Source organism: Corella eumyota, chromosome 3 (assembly GCF_963082875.1).
Source record: "Corella eumyota chromosome 3, kaCorEumy4.1, whole genome shotgun sequence".
Classification (NCBI taxonomy): Eukaryota; Metazoa; Chordata; class Ascidiacea; order Phlebobranchia; family Corellidae; genus Corella; species Corella eumyota.
Genome location: NC_137492.1, coordinates 8,946,964 through 8,966,239, shown reverse-complemented (window position 1 = coordinate 8,966,239; position 19,276 = coordinate 8,946,964). Strand labels below are relative to the sequence as shown.

Here is a 19,276-nt window from a genome sequence, read left to right as displayed (position 1 = left end):
AACACAAATATCGATTAATCGATGCCCGAACAAAAAAAGACAACTGAGACGCGGCGATGCCTCTCAGGGTATTAATATTTCATTGCGGGAATCGACAAAAGAATTGCCACATATTCGAACTTAATGGCTTCCCCAAGCTAACGCCAACAATAACAAAAAGCTGTTGTTGCGAGCCAAACAACACAAACACGGCGAACAATGGAGCATCACAATGCCATCAGTAAGCCCAATAAACAAAGCCTTAACAAAGGGTATTGAATATTGCGCTCAAATCAATAGAATAACTTGCTAAAAATATCCGCTTTGCTTTTAGAAAACAGGATGCTGAATTGAGTAACATAATGTTTACGCTTATTTTAACAACGGTTTCTTTTCGCTATAATCATATAGAACCACGGCTGTTTTTACTATACAATAACCTGATAGGCTTAATATCATTTGGTCCTTAACTTTCCTGATATAAATTTTTTGTGTGTTTATACAATTATTTTTTCTAGCTACGCTTTACTTAAGTGATAAACACTTGTAAACAACAGTTTGAAGCATCAATAGACTAAGACCAGATGATTTTAACTTGACTAATATGATTAAGTGTTGAACTGAGATTCTATGGGCTAACCTGTCTGCCTGTACTTGTTTACTACGTTAAAACAATAGCGAATGTTAATTCGTAACAATATATGGTTTATGTCGTCATAATTGACAACCTATGTTCGTTACAAAACTAAAATGACAAATTAACAAACGTCATAATAAACAAGCAATTCATTATGACTCAATAACATTACTTAACTTTCATGTTAAAATGACATGATAAACAATGCGTAAACATTTATTCGTTTAGGCAATTAACCCAATTAAATTTAAAAGCAATCGATCAAAAATTTTAATTTCGGGTAATTTTCTAAAACAAACTAAAACAAATCCATTTTATTTCCGAAAATTAACCGCGACCTTATCGTCGTGCTTATTTTAATATAATTCGAATGACAAGTAAGTTCGCATTTTGTTTACGATGAGGTTACGTCACACAATCTTCTCTCGTTTTGCCTTTTTCCTGCACAGGTTCTCTTTCTAGATTGTAACGTTTTTCTAATCAAATTACTTGAAAAACGTCATTAAATTGTCGTTGTTATTAAAACATAACAATAATTATACAAATATTTTGTTGCAATTTTTATGTTTTTATTGCTATTATGATATACATTGCCTTTTTTATCGCGGTGAACACAATTAACAGGACATAATTAAATCTTGTATGTGAAAAAAAATATAAATATACTCCAGAATTAAAATAAAAACGAAAAACGTGAAACCTAATTAATTAAAAAAAATATTTTGGATTGTCATAGTAGGCCCAAATGTTATTTGCAATTGTTAATAAGCCTTAGAAAGTAGAATATGTTTTCTTCTTTAATTTCGCGGAAATCGAAATTTCAGAGCTAACAGCAAAATCATTTGATAAATAATCCTAATTATCTATTTTAACCTAATTTAACAAAAATGTTTAAAAGCATATGATTTAATTATTAAAATTTTACTTTAAGAGTTTTTGTTACTTTTTGTATTATAAACAGAGTCGAATAAAATTTGTATAAATTTGATTAAAAATCGGTTCAATCTCACAATCTACAGTCGAACAGATAACTTTAAATATTTTCTGTGGCGTGCCAAAAATGTAACACAACTTTAAACGCATTACTTGTCTGCAATGTTTACAGTTCCTGCAAACTGGTTTGGCTTTTGTCAGCGTTGAAGCGCCACGCATTCCAAAACTCAGGAACCTGCAGATCCTTCTCCGGCGCGGAGGGCGTCGGAAATTTCTTGTTGTTTTAACGGCAACAGCGCGTTTACATTAAACACAATCTGATGTCTGCTTGTCATCGGGCCGACCGCGTGGGTACGCGTGGTCACGTGACTGTTTTCACACTCTCCTTATGCGAGAAAACTAAACTGCAAGCGATTGCTTAAAATCACCCACACACCTGTATATACCTTGTGATGTACGCTTAACAACAGTTAAATCTATTTTTGTGTTGATGTTATAAATAAACGATTAGGTTTACGCAAATTGGTTGTGATTTTTCATGACTGTACGTTAGACTTTTGTTAATCTATTATTAACGTTGTTGATTGTGGTGTATGGATATATGACATCACGGTCTAAATGCGCATTTAAAATCACAATGAGATTATAGAAAAACCTCTGTTAACTATGACTAAAGTTACACCCGTCTCACCCAATTCCTTTTAGTGTTTGTTAATATTACACAACATTATTTGGGTTAATCATAATATACACAACAGAAAATACCAGGCGTTGTGTGAGAACAGGAGAAATGAAAATATCTATTACCAAATATTTTTGCATACAAATCTTTAATCGCCAATGACTGTGCAAATTTTAGTAAAAATATTCTAAATATGCCGCTATCGTTTATATCACATATTAATATTAATGATTTTAAAACAAAATTGTGCCAAATTTTTTTAGCAAATTAAGTTGTTTTTGCCGAAGTTTACCGCTTATTGGCACGTTTTTTTTTTCAGTTAGAATAATGCTGTAGTTTCTTAATATAAACAATTCTGATATTCAAATTAAGAACCCACACGTCAGCTGGCTTAATTGCTGTCAATTATTTATAATGTAAACAACAAAGATATTATTTATAACTGTACTCGTTGCACAAAATAACAATTAAGGCTACAACAAAAACAAACCCAAAAGACATAAGGTTATATTAAGCAAATTGTATAATAGTTGATCATAGGCCACCATTTTAATTACCTTCGTGTTGAGTTGAAGTTTTAGGGGTTGTTTTCACAACTTCCATAATGCACACAGTCTAAATCTAACAAAAAAAAACACAAAAAATTAAATTATATGTGAAGAAAAAAGGTTGCTTGTTTTGACAACAGCTTTTTTGTTTTGATTGACAAGAAAAATTAAAATAATAATAAACAAAGTGAGTAAACAACGTAAACAAAACGTTGGAACTGTGTCAACAAACTAGATAAACAAACCAACAATATAGAGAAATATGTTACATAATTTTTTATTATTTTTTATAGTTAATATTTAAAGTTACTTTATAGTCAAGCACACCATTTTTTATTTATTATAACATTTTAGAAATATTTACTGTATATAGAAAGTTAAATGATTCGTTACATATGTAAAAAAATGTAAGGTTGTAAGTAGATGCAAGTCAATTTCCGATTTTCATTTTTGGTATTAAACTGCGCAGCAGCGCCACCCCTGGCTGGCGTAAAATGTAAAATTTTAAGCAAAAATACTTAATTTTTTTATACACTAAAAAATTATTGTTAGCACGAAACAATTAAAAGTTCAAACAAAAAAAAGCATGTGAACTACCACTGTAGAATTAAATCAATAATTGTTTGCTTGTTAATTATCAATTATTTAAATACTCCATTTTCTTTACATTTTATAACTTTAATATATTAATATTTACGAATGAATTGCGTAAGCATGTACTGCCGCTTGTTGCCTTAATGAGTTGCTTATTTATGAGCCACAAATATTTTTGTTTATTTAACGGGCAAGTCCGGTTTGGGGCATCGCGAAAACCGGTTTGATCCAGTCCGCTCGACTTATAGCCATAACAACAGGCATCGTAAATTGTTATTTGTATGACAAGGGCCGCGACGTGATAGAGATAATAAAACGGGATCCAGCGGAAAACAAACAACGCTTAGCGGGCCTTTTAGAATAAGCAAATCAAAGTTAAATTTTAACCGAACACAAACATATTATCGCTACGGTGTTCCAATTTAGAGAGGTCCTCGTTTCTGATGCAACATCGTACGATAATATTCGTTTGTAACGAAATTCTTGCGCTCGATTAAGGCGGGATTGAATAAACAATCTATAATCAGGCTGTGAGAAACAAATGTTAAAGCGTTCCGTGTGAAATGAAAACCTACAGGTTTTCCCCCCCCCTCTATGTTTATGCGTTTGTTTTCCTTATCGCAGACTTCATGGAAACAGATTTGTTTTTACAACGAAAGAGAGACGATCTGGGAATCGTCAAACTTAACTTGTAAAAAGTGTTTTCTTTTATACACTAACATCTTTGCGAATACATTTAAAGCAAATCTATATTCATCACAACTTTCGCCCCCACGTATTTTGATTAAATCAAGTTATTTAAGAGGCTAGCTAGTTGAACGAAGTAAACAAAATAAAAAAGTTATGTGACCACGTGGCATTTTAAAACCATTCGTTCAAACTTTTCACTTTACGCAAGATCTTATGGTAAAACAAACAGTTAATAATCATGCACATGTACATTATTACTCAAGTTAAATATTGCTAACACACTTAAAAATGAAGCAAAACTTACTTTAATAATTGAGGATAAATTGAGTTTTTCTTCAAACTTGACTTCCCGACGGCGATGAGTAATAATTCTTTAACGACAGCCTCGTATAACTGGATGCGCTCGTAGGGTCGTCAAACACAAACTTTTCCTTACCTCTTTTTTTCTAATGTGTACAGAATGAGTCTACCCAACAACAATAAACGACGGTAAAGAAACATAAACCTTTTCGACTCGGCCAGCCTTAATGTTTGGTGCGTGTGTTTGCGCTTGTATGTGTGTGCGTGGTTATATCGGAGAGCTAAAGTACGGGCCCGCATGTCAATGAAAGCCACGCGGACGCAAAATAAACATCTCGCCTGCACCTAACATTATGGGAAAGGGCGTTATGTTTAAACCAGCCAGACATTCGGCACACACAATATAGTGTTTGCAAAAATAAACAAGGAGAAAGAAAGAGAATAAACATCCTCCCACTCTTTTCCCTCCTTCTCCCGATGGTTTACGAAAACAATTTCAAACAAAAGGGTCCAGGAGGTCTCTTTTTATAAATTTATTTATGAAAGTGCTCTAAAAATAGCCCCAATGTTAGGCTAATTAGTAATATAAGCTGCTTACATTTAAATATATATTTAACTAGAAAAATTAATAAGGTTTAAAATAGTTTGATAATTTTTAAATATTGTCTTTAAATATTTTAATATTTAATATTGATTTTAAACAAACTTGTAAATATTTAGACTTAATTTTAATAATTAAAGCTGCATTTAAATTTAATAAACTAACAAAATATAATTTGTTAAATATACTTTTACTTACTAGAATATAATACAATTGATCAAATTTAAAAGCTATATTTTAATGTTTAAATATTAATACAAAAAAATGATATCTATGCAACAAATAACAAAAGTTTATTTTTAAAATAAAAAAAACTTTTACAATAATAAAACTAACAACCTACTTAAAATAATCAAATTATAATTTTAAACTATAATTAAAAAACTGTTATTATAAAATTTGTGAAAGTTTCTTTCACGGATATATATTGTTTTAAAAAAAATAAAACATGTTATATTTTTTACTTAAACTCGATTTGGTGATCTAAATAAATGCAAACTGGTTTAATATTAAAATTTAAGCAAGAATGAATCTTTTTTTTAAATATATTGTTAATAGTTCAAAAACTTTTTTATCGGTCATTAGATGCAGGTGTAACAACAGCCTGTAATCATCCTTGCCACATTTGGTCATGATCTAATTTCTTTAACTTCTACGCACTGTTTTTAAGTAGATTTTCTATTTTTATTCTAAAAGTATTTTTGCTTAACCAAAAATCAAATTTATAGGTTATGAAACATTCAAAATCATTAGGTTAAAAATTTATAAAAACACTGCTGGCATTTCGAGTAGATGTTAAAAAATGCACGTCGAAAACAAATAAACATGCAGTTTTTTAATACTTAAATAACAAAAAATAATTTTTATGTAGTTTTGTTTTAATAATTTGATACAGGCACGAAAAGTATTGTTTAGTTTAAATTTACACATTTTTAAAATTTGGGGATAAATAAAAAATGCTTTTCTGAAATAACCACGTGACTTCCACACGTATTGCTGTACATACATTTTTACCATCTTTTCAATCATCACCACAACAAAGTAAGTGTATAAATTTTGTTTATCTGTTATAATCAAACCTTTTAATAATTTTATTTAAATAATTGCATCATTAAGTTGTAGTCGTAACTTTATTTGTACATTTTAAGTGCATTCGGTGGAGCGTAAGACCGTATACTAATTTTTTTGTTACTTTTAATTTTTTTTAAGTATGGCGGACGCAGCACCAGCCGGTGGATCAGGAACTCGCGGAGGATTTCGAGGAGGTTTTGGCGACCGAGGGAGGGGACGAGGTAGAGGAAGGGGTCGTGGTCGCGGCAGAGGTAGAGGCAGGGGAAAGGACGATGAAAAAACCGTAAGCATTTTTTGTTTACACTTTGTTATTTAATTTTTGTTTGTTAGAATGGGTATATCTACAGCATTTAGAGTCTTAACTCTGTATTTATTGCAAGTTATATATAACTTTATTGCACTGCATGCTTAGGTGTATTATTTTAATGTTGCTAATATGTTTTGTGGTATTGAATTTTTACCAAGTAAAAATTATTTTTGAATGTTATGTTCAACTTTAACAGTGGACTCCAGTGACCAAACTTGGACGTTTGGTAAAAGACGGAAAAATCAAATCTCTGGAGGAGATTTATCTTTTCTCTCTCCCTATCAAGGAGTGTGAGATTATCGACTTTTTCATTGGAACGTTGTTAAAGGATGAGGTTCTTAAAATTATGCCTGTCCAGAAACAGACCAGAGCCGGACAGCGTACACGTTTTAAGGTGATTTAAAATACTCGCATATGTTTTTTATGGTAAGCAATTTTTTTAAAGTATTTTTTCCTTGTTTTGGGAGGGTTGACTACTGACCTAAATATACAGTAATGTTTGTTACACAAACTTGATATCAAGTTGCCTTTAAAAGATTAGAATACACAGATGTTTGATTTTCTAATTGATTCGGGCAAATATTGTTTATAGTACGTTATTTAAGACTGCTAGATGCAGTTGAAATTAAACCTATAACCTTTTTTTGTGAAGTCTAGGTGTTTTAACTACTATGTTGCATATGAATGCTTTAAAAATATTGTTTTGAAAATTGCTTTTTGACCATTTTTTTTGCAATTTATGTAGTAGAAATTGAATATATATATAAAATTTACAAATAATTTTTAGTAGTATATATTTTAAAGTTATATTCCCATTATATATCTAAAATATTATATATAGTGTATATTTTTAGTAGTTTAAGTTTTTTATTATTGTAAAACTAAGTTCTTTTAATTTTAGGCATTCGTAGCAGTAGGAGATTCGAACGGACATGTTGGTTTAGGTGTAAAATGTTCTAAGGAAGTAGCAACTGCAATTCGTGGTGCTATTATCTTGGCAAAACTTTCACTTATTCCAATCAGACGTGGATATTGGGGTAATAAGATCGGTAAACCCCATACTGTCCCATGCAAGGTACCATGGTTTTTATTAACTATTGCTATATGCAAGCCTAAATTTTATACAACAATAAAATCAAATCGTTTTTTTTTGTTTTCACCTATTTTTTAAAACATATTTTACACTGTTATGTAATACCAATTTATTCATGGATATCTGTATAAATAGGATCAAATGGGTACCTGTATAATAAAGGATTTATACCCTAACCCATTAAATTTTTACTTGATCCTGTATACTATATAGGTTTATATGGGTAATTATTTAAAAAAAAATTCATATATATTGGAAATTGTCCACATATTGGTGCCCTATTTTTCTTACTCAATGCAAACAATTTTTTCATCTTTTTAAGGTTCATGGTAAATGTGGTAGTGTTCATGTGAGGCTTATCCCAGCACCTCGTGGTACTGGCATCGTCTCCGCTCCAGTGCCCAAGAAACTTCTGTCTATGGCTGGACTTGAGGATTGCTACACTGCAGCACGTGGACAAACTGCTACACTTGGAAATTTTGGTAATTATTTTTCCAAAAGTCTGTTAAAAAGGGATTTTTACATTTGTTTGTTTGGTCTGGTCTTTATCAACTTATTTTAAGTTTGGCGAATAAAAGGCCTGTAGTTTAGTAACAATTTTGCTCAATTTTTTGTTGTCTTTTTATACCTTTTGTCTGTCCTACAGTTTTTTGTTTGTTGTAATATAGTTGCAACTAACATGTACTACCTGTATAAGTTAAAAAATGTATACATATACTACTAAGCCCCTTTATATATAGATTATATTTTTATTTTGCAGCAAAGGCAACTTTTAATGCGATCTCCAAGACTTACAGCTACCTTACTCCAGACTTGTGGCGTGACCAACCACTCATGAAAACTCCTTACCAAGAGTACACTGACCACCTTGCCAAGACCCACACAAGCTCAGGGGTTCAACGGCAAGAAGTCAAAAAGTACTAAAAAAAGAAACGGATGGCATGGCTTAATGGCGCCGACATTTTAAGGTCATGGCGTACCAGAGTACATGTCAAGTTTCCGAAGGTGACGAGAAGTTAAAAAAAAAAACTTTTTTGAGAATGTCTTTGTTATTTTTTGTAGTATTAACTATTTTTTATTACAATTTCTTAGTTCTTCACTATACAGTAGTTGTGAAAAAGGCGAACTTAAGTTTTAATGTTTTATCAAATGGTGCCAGTTCTTTGCTTTCTTGTTTTAAGTTTCCTTTATGTGAATACCGAACTTAACGAACTGACGAACGATTTTGTGTCGCGTTTCTTTTAAGTTGCCTAACCGACTATGTTCTGTACTATTCTTTCTTGGTAAGTGGTTACAGCAAAATACAAAATGACAAACTCATCATTTGTAATTTATATTTATAAAAAAAGTTGTTAACAAGGGCCTGTAAAATCCAGTTAAATCAAACAGTTCATATTTTTGATGTTTTTTTATCAGCGTTTCTAAGTTTATGAAACCGTGAAACTCTTGGAAGTGTAAGCTCGGATTTTAACATGTAATTTATGCTTGATTACTTCCTTGCATACTTGTTTTGTAAGCCTATTTTTACTGATTCATGGGTTAACCAAGCGTAACTTCGGATTGCCTGCTGCGTGGGCAAATTCTCCTTGTTTCCACTCACTTTTACTTTCGAACCATCAAAAAAGGTCATAAATCTGACAACAAAGTTTTATATACTCAGTAGTATGTACTGTGGACCATTAGATGTTGCTAAATTACATTATTAGCAATTTATAAAAAAAATAAGTTACACAGGTAATAGGTATCACATTTTAGCTGTTTTTTGCTATTAGTAAAACGTATACAAATTTATTTGCCTAAAGCTTGGAATTTTTTGGACTATGAAGTGGGTAATTATAGATATTATAGTAAAGAACAAGTTAGTGACCTATTTATTTGTTAAAAATGTAATAAAAACATATATTCGTAGATGGTGGCTGACTTGTTTTGATTTTATATGCAAAATGTGTCTTTAGTTAACAATTTATTTATATTCTATTAATCACTATGGTTTGTAAACTATAAATATAATTTTGTTTATGTTGTTTTAGCGTATACCTCATCGTGAGGTATGTCATGTTAGCAAAGTGCGATTTCTGTTACAAAAAGTAAGAAAATTAATGTAACCAATAATTAAGTGTATTAAAATTTCGCCTCTATAGAGAGAAGTTGTTGCCCAAAGTACACAAACCTTATTTAAAGAAAGACTATTTAAATTTAAAAAAAGAGAATCAATACTAAACAAAATGGATTTAATATTATTCAGTAATTACTCATAAAAAATAGTTAAGTCCAGTTAAGCATATCACAATTTTTTTATAGCAATTTGGTTTGTAGTAAAAGTAATAAAGTTTTAGTATTGTTAACTCCAGTGCATGGATCGTCTGAACATGGTTAATAATTAACATGAATGAAATATTACAGTAAGCATAAAGTCACCCAACCATCACGTTGAACTAGCAAGCAGGGAAAAACATATCACGCAGTTTGCTGTGAAGCGCAGTTGTTTATTGTCTTAGCAATAAATTTGATTTTTTTGTTCACCTTTTTGTGTACATCGCCTGTACTTGGTTATTAATCAAACCAACATTTCGCAACACTAGACCTTAGAACCTTACTGTTCATATAGGCTACAACGAGAGTCAATTAATACAAGCCAAGTGTTCATAAAATAATTAGAAAAAAGAAATCGAAGAAATATGGTAAGTGTTTATTTGGATATTATTAAGCTATTCACGCGTGTAGATTATAGGCCATAGCCTTAATTAGGTGCATTTACAAACAGCCATTGTAAAAAAAACATAATACAAAGAGGTATTTAACAGGCAGTACTAAATTTTATTAAAATAATTATTAAGACTATAAAGCGCAAATTAATGGGTTGCATATATTAGTTTTAATCAACCAAGTCTATTATTCGTCAACTCAAAATATTATAGTAACATAAAAACTAAGCAATTTAAAATTAAATTTTTGCCAAATTCGGTTCGAAATTTGCTAGTTGTGGACTGTATAAAATTATAAAAAATAAAGCTTTTATTTATTAAAACGGTCACTTTTTGACCATAAACGGTGTTAATATTACAACAAGGCCATTGCTCTCCTCTTTTAATAAATGATTAATAAATATATCGTAAATATCCACTGAAAATGCGCCGGGATTTTAAAACGAAAGTGTATTTAAGCCATACCTTATTGATTTATATATTTTAATTTCGGCCTTCACTTTCTTTAACATTAAGGGATTTTTTGATCTTAATATAAAAGTTTATTTGCACTTATTAAACATTATTTTTATATTTTTTTCTAAAACGATTTGACTATTGGCCCATGTGTTTTTAGGTAAATTTAAAATTGTGCCAATAATCGAATTAATATTTAATAAAACAATACACAACCAAATAGCCCCACATAATATATTACACTAAAGTAAAATTGTTTTACTCGGTTTATTTATCTAACCCCGAACAAATTGAATTCGTTGTTATTTTTAAAAGTTTAAGTGTTTGCAACACAGAAACTTCGGTTGTTTAGTCATCATGTGTAATGGCTTATTATGACGTCACTTTATTTCCTTGTTCCGCTGTAAGCTTAATCAATACTGCGTGTAATACATAAAAGAAAAAGTAATGTTATGAGTTATGTTTTGAAGAGCAAAAATTGGATTTTAGACATTTTTATAGATAAATGATCATTATATGGAGTATTATACACTCTAGTTTTACACTTTTAGTTATTATAAAGATATATTAATGGCATAAAATGCGGGGAATGGCGTAATTACCTATTGTTTGTGTGGTTTCACAGCAGATTGCCACTACTCAATGTATATAAAATGTGTATAGCATTTTATGTACACCCCCTTTTAAAATTAGTGTAACTGATAGTTAGATTATTTATTCAAGTAAAGCTGCGATGCAGTCAGTAATAAAAAATGTAGATTATTTTAAGTTTAACATTTCTGTTATGTTTTTTTAGCCTAACGTTAATGATTTAGCCAAGATGTATGGGCAGCCAGCTTCGGTAAGACTCGCTGATTTCTTTGTTTTGTAACTTGATAAAATTAATAATATAATAAGTTTAAAAAATTAATTAGCTTGATCATGTTTTTGTTAATGTTTAGAACTCGAACTCGTTTTTGCATTCGAAGTCAAATGATCAAAATACAAACGTTCCCGCATGGAAACTTGAACTACAAAAAAATAGAGCAAAAAAGGAAAGTGGGTCCGGGGTAAACAACAACACAAGTGTTAATAAACCATCATGGAAAACCAACGATACATCCAACGGACCAGTTAACAAACCATGGGAAAAGCCACAGGAGACACCACCTAAACCAGCATGGCAAAAACCAAAACCGATTGTCCCCAATACCACTAGTAAACCACCAGTAGTGTTGGAAAAAACAGTTGACAAACCGGAGGAACCTACTCCGCCTTCAAAACCCGCTTGGGCTAGACCTAAACCTATTGTTATTAATGAAACTACAGAATTTAAACCAAGTCCTGCTTCAAAACCATGGGAGAAACCAAAGCCTGATAACACTGGTGACAATGCACCGCCCTGGTTACGAAAACAAGATCAGGAAAAAAACAAACAAGCGCCATTTAGTACCGCATCAACATCACATTCCTTTCCAAGTCCGGTCGAAGATAGTAAAAGCAACGATAGCCCCTCTTGGCGGACAGGAAAAAAGGAACCACCCTGGCGAATAAGCAACGAGGTGTCGAGAAGTAACTCCTCTTCATCCAGTGGTACAAATTCGCGGTCAAATTCGTTTTTAAGTCAAAATAAAGGACCACCAAATGGGGATAGGCCGCGAATCAATTCGTTTAACGTCAATCCCGAGGGGCCACCACTGCCAATAGGTTAGTTTTGCTGCATTGCATTTTTTACTTAACGTAAAATCAAAAACTCTACAGTCGTTATGTTTAATTTTTCGGTTTGTCAAATTCTATGAATATTTAATGAAAATACTAATATTACGGATGTGAATTAATGTAACAACTCACTTCAAACTGCCAAGCATCTTAAAATGTTAAAACGACGGTATTACTTTAAGTAACTATATACGCCTTCATATTTTCGATAACTGTAAACTTAATGCGCCTATGCCGTTTGTGATATTTTGCTATTCATATGAGTATATATAAATATAATATCCATTATCCGCCTTTAAATGTTCCTTAATAAGGAGCTTAGTTCTTGTTTCAGCGCAGCGTTACTGAGTTTGATATAAAGAATGTAGAAATAAACGCCTGTTTGTTTGTTAAATACATTTTATTGACGCTTTTGTACATAGTAAAAACTATTAAGTCGCAAATTGCAAATTAAATTTAGCTTAGATGTATTTAAGGCAGTGTACTAATACTGTTGGTGTGTGAATATTCCTGTGTTTAGAATATTTTTTCATGTTTTGTTGTTAAGCACTTGCCCATTCTGTCCTCCAGTCGGCATTTTTTTTGTCGTAATATGGTCAAAACTAACATTTATAGTTTACCAGTGCACCACAATCGGCACCTTTATTTATTTTGTAGATATAAATTGGACATGCAAATTGTTCACCAAGCGTTATTGTAGGTTATTGATATTAAAATAAACTTACTGACATAACAATTTTTTAGGTAAGCCCCCACCGACAGCAAATAAATCATCGTTTCTTCATCATAAACCTCCATCCCCAGGTTAGTATTAAACTGCTTAATTAAATCTGAAAAGTTTTTATAGGTCACTGTAGGTTTCATTACTTAATGTTTTTAAAAATGTTTCTTTGTTGCTAAAAATTCAATGGCAAAAATGACATTTTAAATTACACCTTAGGTACAATTGCCAAAGGTAAGTAATGGTTTTATAACTAATATCACTTAAATAAAATAGGTTCGAAGCCAGTACCACCGCTACCAAATTCAATGAATTTACCGCCGCAGCGAAAGACAATTCCCGATCATTTATTTCGACAACCTGCACCGGTTAAACCGAACAGACCTGGATTTGTGCAAGTTCAATGTAAAAAAATTACAAAAAAAGTTACCTTTAAGTTATTATTTAAAAATTTTTCGATTTTTTATTTATATTTATTTTTTGCAGCTTCTTGGGTTTTATCTCACGAATCTGTCTCGAAATTACCATCCGGATCTAGACACCAAAAACCCTTACCTAGTCCTAACTCAGGTATTCAAAAAAATTAAAAATTTTTTTGAATCAAATTTAGACAAACGTATCGATAACTAATTTTAAACTTATAATTTTTGCTTTAGGGGGAGCACCCCCTTTACCCGCCTACCCCCACAAAAATGAGTTGCCCCCTCCTCCTCCGGGATCCAGTTTACCCCCTCCTCTTCCAGGAAGAAGTCAAATTCCATCATCAGGTATGATTAACAAATGTAGGTTTGCCAGTAAACTACTAGAATAAAAAATTTGCTAAAACACTGTTTAAAGAAAGTTTTTTTTAAGAATGATTAGCGTTCGGGGTATTTGTATTTCCTGATATTTAAATTTTTTATAATTCATATATTTTGTTTAGGTCATTCACCACTTCCAATATCACAGGGAGGTGAGTCTGTTTTTTGTTATTAAACGTAAAAGATATAAACATTAAAGTAATTATATATATGTTTTTAAAGAAGTACCTTAAAACTGTAGTATTATACCCTTTGTTTAAGAATTTCGTAGGCTAAAATCTTTTTCGAACTTTTTGTTTGGGGTTAGATGATCTTTATGACGATACAGACGTTGCCGCTCCACCTCCTCTACCACCAACTAATAATAAACGACAACTTTCTAGAACGCCGACAGCAGACGCAATGTAAGTAAACATGAAAATTAATAAATTAAAAAAAAATATAATTGTATTTTCCGACGTGATAATGCTGTAAACAACTTGCAAGTTAAAAAGATCAAAGTTTACTTTGTTATTAAAATTTTGTTATCTCACGACTTCTTTTTTCTATTATGACGTCACAGACCGACGTGGGATGACGAAGACGACGGGCTTTATGATGAAACAGCACCTGAAACTGACAACAATTTTGGTAAGTTAATAACTTACTTCTTAGTTTAAAGGTGTTAGAGTTTTAAGAGCTGATTACTGTCATTTTTTCAAAAACCATTTTATTGAATAGATAATTGACCTAAAACAAAATCTCCAAAAAATGTTTTATTTTTAGGTGGTCAGCAGTCTCAAGACCCTATACCGGTGATTATTTTTGCTCAGAATTAACTTGTTTTTGATTTTTAAACTAAGGTATCCACATTTTTTTTACTTTATGCTTTATTGTAGGAAGAAGACAGTGAACTGTACGAAGACGTCGAAACATATATGAAATTCAAGGCCGAAAAACAGAAAGAGTAAGTCCTAAAAATAGGGTATAACTATAAACATAATAAAAATCTTTTAATGTTTTTCGTTTTTTTAATGATTTTCATATTTAATGTTTTTTGTTATAAATTTTTAAATAAATGTTGCAGAGAAAAGGCGCAGGCTGATAAAAGGGCAAAGGAAGACGAAAAACGAAACAAGGAAAAGAAGAAAAAAGAAAAGGAAATGAGAAAGAAATTTAGTGTTAGTAGAACAGTTTTGATTTAACACTAAAAATGAGTTATGTAAAGATGTATATGTTGTTACAGTGCACACCCTTTTATTTCAATTTCGAAGAGTAAGGTCAATTTTAAAACTTTGTATTTAAAACTTCGTATAATAGTAAGTACAATTTTAAAACTTCATACAAAGTGATCAACTGTTCGATTACCACCGCTTCCATGCCGTAGCGTCTAAGGATGCTAAAACCAGTACGAACGAACTCCTGCCGATCTCAAAATCAATCAGTAGATTAGTTATCAAGTAATAATAATTAATATTTTTTCAAACAGCTAACAGCAATTCGAGACTGGGTCAGGGTAAACAATGTTACTCCATATTTAAACAACAAAGTTGCCCTTTTCACATCTACAATAAAGATACCAAAAAAGTGCATATTTATGTTAACTTATTGTATTAATATTGTTTAGATTAAAGAAGGAGAGATTAGAGTTGAATTTGAGGGCGTGGTAAAGGAAAATGCAAAGGGAAGTGGAAAAGATTTGGCAGTACAAAAACAACAAACAATTGAAATTATAAGAATGGTCGATAATCCCAAAGGAAAATGGCTGGTGCGAAATACAGAAGGAAAATGTGAGTTATATATTTTCTTCTACAAATTTAGTGATTTAATTATGATGTATTTTAAAATAATGCGATACAACTATCAGCAAATATTCTTTCATGCTTAAGTTTTCTTAAAATTTTAACAATAAACTTGCATAAGTACTTAATACTGCAATATACAGTATAAGATTACTGCCCTATTACCGAAAAGTGTTTTACCGAATAGACGTTTACCCGAAAACCAAGTACCCGATAACTTTACTCTTGACCTTTTCTAGAAAATGCCCTAAAATTAAAAAAAATAGTTTACCTGAATTTCGGTGAAATATCGTTTTTTAATTTGGTTTTTAGGAATATGTCCTTTAGTCAAATTATTTTCGGTAATATTGGCAAATACCAAATTAAATAGCCCAGTTAAGGTGCTTATGCAAAAGAAAATTAAACAAAAAGTTCGATTAACAGATGGATATGTAGAATCGGATAACATTGACATTAATACCAACCGAATGAAAAATCAGATGCAAAGCATCCGTCAAACCAATCCGTGAGAATTATTTGTTTTAAATCAATATACTTTAGATTGTTGGCGTAATGAATTGCCCAACGTTATTAATAATTTTGTTTTTTAAGGTATCCTGGTAGTTTTGCGCCGCCTCCAATTGACCAAGATGCTATTTACGATGAAACAGGTAAAAATAGATAATCCACAACTTTTTTTATTGGTCTTCATTTTCGACGAAAAAGACTGGCTTTAGGGCTTAAACACATAATAATTCCTGAGTTGCCTTTTACAGTTTTGAATATTATTGAACATATAGCCAGATAATTAACTTGTTGATCGGTTTTTGGCATGGCAAGAGTTACTACCGTTTATAGCCTTTACTTAAGGTCGCTACGACATGGTTATTACCTAATAGCTGAATATTCTAAACGCTTCACCATACGCTGCTGGTCTAAGTTTATAAAAAGCCAAAAAAACAACAAAATTGTTAAGTTCATTTATCCCACGATTTACTGGTTTCCGCATAATATCATTTTGTATGTAAACATTTTACACATCTCCGAATAATCAAATTTAACATTGGTGTCTCTAAAAACCTGATGTATATTTGTTTTGTTTTTAAAATAGTTTATTAATTTTACAGCTGAAGAAGAAGATGTCTATGAGGAAGTATAATTAGGTGATTTCTACTATGATTTGTTTTATATTAAGATATACTATTAGCAATAAGTGTTAAAAATATATTTTAAATGAACTTTTATGTATATTGTTTTTCTTTCATGTATTTTATTTTGAAATTAATATTGAAGGCATAATTCGTGCACATAAATGAACATATTACTTATAAGCTTGTATAAAGATTGTAAGTATACTCACTTATACTAGCCAATTGCTCGCATAACTGGCTGAGTTTTTTTATGGTAATATGATTGCAACTCCCAACTTGCGTATGCCCGCGCGCCACAAACGGCATTTTGTTATTTAAAGGCTTATAAATTGGACATACTTAAAACATAAATTTTTACTTCTTTCGTTTACTAAGATCCATATTTTATGCAAATTTAATTAATAGAAAAAAAAGGGTTAACCATTCTAAATAAAATGCATTAAATTTGTACATACATATAATAAGTGTTTAATGTGCAACGATCAGCACCGGCTAATATACTATCTAGTTTAATTAATCATCATATAAACCTTTGCAGTTTTAATCAAGGCAGCTATAGACTGTATTCAACAATTTTAAAATTTTTAACGATTTTGTAATTTTGTTTATTTTATTGCAATAAAACTGTAGTAATGCAATTAAACCCTCTAGTAAATCACACAGTTTTTTTTATAAAAAAGGGGTTAGCTATAAAATATGTATCAAATGTCTATAAACCCTAACCCAATTAGAATCTGGCCAATTCATTTGATCATATAGTAAAGGTATTTTGGTGATAGGCACTAAATATTAATATATTAAGACAGGGGCCATAATAGGGATCACAAAAATCCAAGCGAGTTTTTTAAAAACTAAAAATTTAAACAAAAAAATCACAATCCTGTTATGAAGCCTAATACCCGGCATTAGTTATTTTTTCTCCCCAATTTATGTTAATTTATATAAATTTGGGATTTTGTATATATTTATTCTGTTTCTTCGTCGGATTTTCTATCCCAGTCTTTCATGTTATTTCCGAGCATAAAGTCATCTCGCAAAACTTTCCAAGCGGGTTCTTTCGTTTCTGGTAATTCCTGTTTCTGAAAAGTTCAGGTGTTTTTTTTAGATTTAACATGGTTTGGCTAACTTGATGTTATGTTTATTTATCTAACTTTTAATTATTTGAAAACATGTTTGATGTCTGCATAAAAATGCATATCATTGTATTATGTCAACACATTAAATAAAAAAAAAATTACAATATTACTTGAGATTTTGATTTCTTTGATTTTTTATCATTTAACATATCGAGGAATTTTCCCTTGTCCACTCCTTTCATTACTTTCTCTTTTTTGCCTTCAGTTTTTGCAGTTTGTAGTTTTTCTTCGATATCTTTTTGGTGCTTTTTAACCGTATTAAATAACTGGATTACACCCCTGTAAAATATTCAGTTAATAATTAAAAATAAGTTAATAAATTTAATACTAGACTTGACTAATTGAGGTCCTTGGTTCAATTCCTACTGCCTTTTGCTGTAGCATTCTTAGTACAATCTGTGAATTGTATAAACTTCAACTGAGTCAAAACAATCGGCAAATTAATTATTGGGCAATTGTAAGCAAAAATATCCTTAACTGCCACAGTTAACTTGAGACTGGGTAAAGGTAACTAGCATTAATTATGTTTGGGTTTAGAAGTTGGCCTTTCCACGCTATTTATGTTCCCAAATAATTAAATACAAAATAGTATTTTCAATTAAATTTAAATATTGAAAATATTGCTGATTACCTTGTAGATATTTTCTGTAGTTGCCGTTCATGATCTTTGTCCAACACATTTGGTTGAATGTAGTTCATGTTCTCCCATTTTCTCTTTTTTACTAACTGCGTAGATATATTATTAACTGCTTAACATTTTTTTCAATTTTTTTGCTCTTTTATTATACTCTGCCAAAATATTACTAACTTTAAAATAAAAAAAATATAAGTTTACTCGTTTTCGGCGCTTCTTTTTTTCTTCGGATTCATCAACTTCGTCATTAATTATTTTCGTTTTTGCTAGAATTACATTTTCAACTTTATCGGTTGCAATTTGTTTTGACAAAACCTTTGTCATTGCATCTGCCCAGCCGGCGTTATTAGAGGGCTCTTCCATATTTGCTGGGCTTTCTACAGTTGCTGTTTCTTTCTCTTGAGAAACTGTCATAGTTATTTGAAATTGAATTAAATATATGCAGCTTAATTAGTATTAAGGAGATCAAACAAAAAAGAAAACACGTGTTACATTTGTTTTCTTTTTTGAGGAGAAGTTATAACGCGTACTGATATATTAAAAGTCACGTATTTTTAATGTCTTTAAAAAAACATTTATTTTTATTAAACGCTATATTTAAAAAAAAATAAAATAAAAAATTTTCTATTAATTATTGTAAATTAAAAAGTTATATTTAAAAAATTGAGTTAGTGTTATAATTAAATTTTGGGTAAAACAGCTGTTCGATCTTTTTTTTTTAATAAAAGAAAAAATCTAGTGCGAAAAAGTAAATTAGGAGATCGCCGCTTCGTCTGCCAC

General features: G+C 30.7%; 3 protein-coding genes across 6 annotated transcripts; 2 read left to right on the top strand and 1 right to left on the bottom strand.

Annotated features, from left to right (window-relative positions):
- Nucleotides 1-5,924: 5,924 nt before the first annotated feature.
- Nucleotides 5,925-8,755, top strand: LOC145746283 (small ribosomal subunit protein uS5). Its single transcript, XM_082564533.1, has 6 exons — nucleotides 5,925-6,005; nucleotides 6,174-6,318; nucleotides 6,539-6,736; nucleotides 7,244-7,417; nucleotides 7,758-7,917; nucleotides 8,196-8,755. The coding sequence occupies exons 2-6, from the start codon at nucleotides 6,175-6,177 to the stop codon at nucleotides 8,357-8,359; spliced, it is 840 nt and encodes a 279-aa protein (XP_082420659.1). The 5' UTR covers nucleotides 5,925-6,005; nucleotide 6,174; the 3' UTR covers nucleotides 8,360-8,755.
- A 137-nt stretch (nucleotides 8,756-8,892) lies between these two features.
- Nucleotides 8,893-17,779, top strand: LOC145746280 (uncharacterized). Of its 4 annotated transcripts, XM_082564530.1 has the most exons (19): nucleotides 8,897-9,260; nucleotides 9,466-9,522; nucleotides 9,839-10,116; nucleotides 11,393-11,437; nucleotides 11,538-12,282; nucleotides 13,039-13,098; nucleotides 13,292-13,420; nucleotides 13,502-13,585; nucleotides 13,672-13,782; nucleotides 13,938-13,967; nucleotides 14,123-14,219; nucleotides 14,378-14,445; nucleotides 14,581-14,609; nucleotides 14,694-14,761; nucleotides 14,882-14,975; nucleotides 15,422-15,584; nucleotides 16,020-16,101; nucleotides 16,188-16,246; nucleotides 16,703-17,779. In XM_082564530.1, exons 3-19 carry the CDS (start codon nucleotides 10,114-10,116, stop codon nucleotides 16,732-16,734), a joined length of 1,899 nt encoding a protein of 632 aa, XP_082420656.1. In that variant the 5' UTR covers nucleotides 8,897-9,260; nucleotides 9,466-9,522; nucleotides 9,839-10,113; the 3' UTR covers nucleotides 16,735-17,779. The 4 variants fall into 4 exon arrangements, with proteins under 4 accessions (XP_082420657.1, XP_082420656.1, XP_082420655.1 ...); XM_082564529.1 differs by having other exon boundaries at nucleotides 8,897-9,522; XM_082564528.1 differs by having other exon boundaries at nucleotides 8,897-10,116.
- On the bottom strand, nucleotides 17,321-18,983 carry LOC145746281 (RRP15-like protein). Its single transcript, XM_082564532.1, has 4 exons — nucleotides 18,698-18,983; nucleotides 18,494-18,588; nucleotides 17,973-18,141; nucleotides 17,321-17,805 (listed from the first exon to the last, which is right to left on the bottom strand). Exons 1-4 carry the CDS (start codon nucleotides 18,908-18,910, stop codon nucleotides 17,692-17,694), a joined length of 591 nt encoding a protein of 196 aa, XP_082420658.1. The 5' UTR covers nucleotides 18,911-18,983; the 3' UTR covers nucleotides 17,321-17,691.
- Between the last annotated feature and the right edge of the window lie 293 nt (nucleotides 18,984-19,276).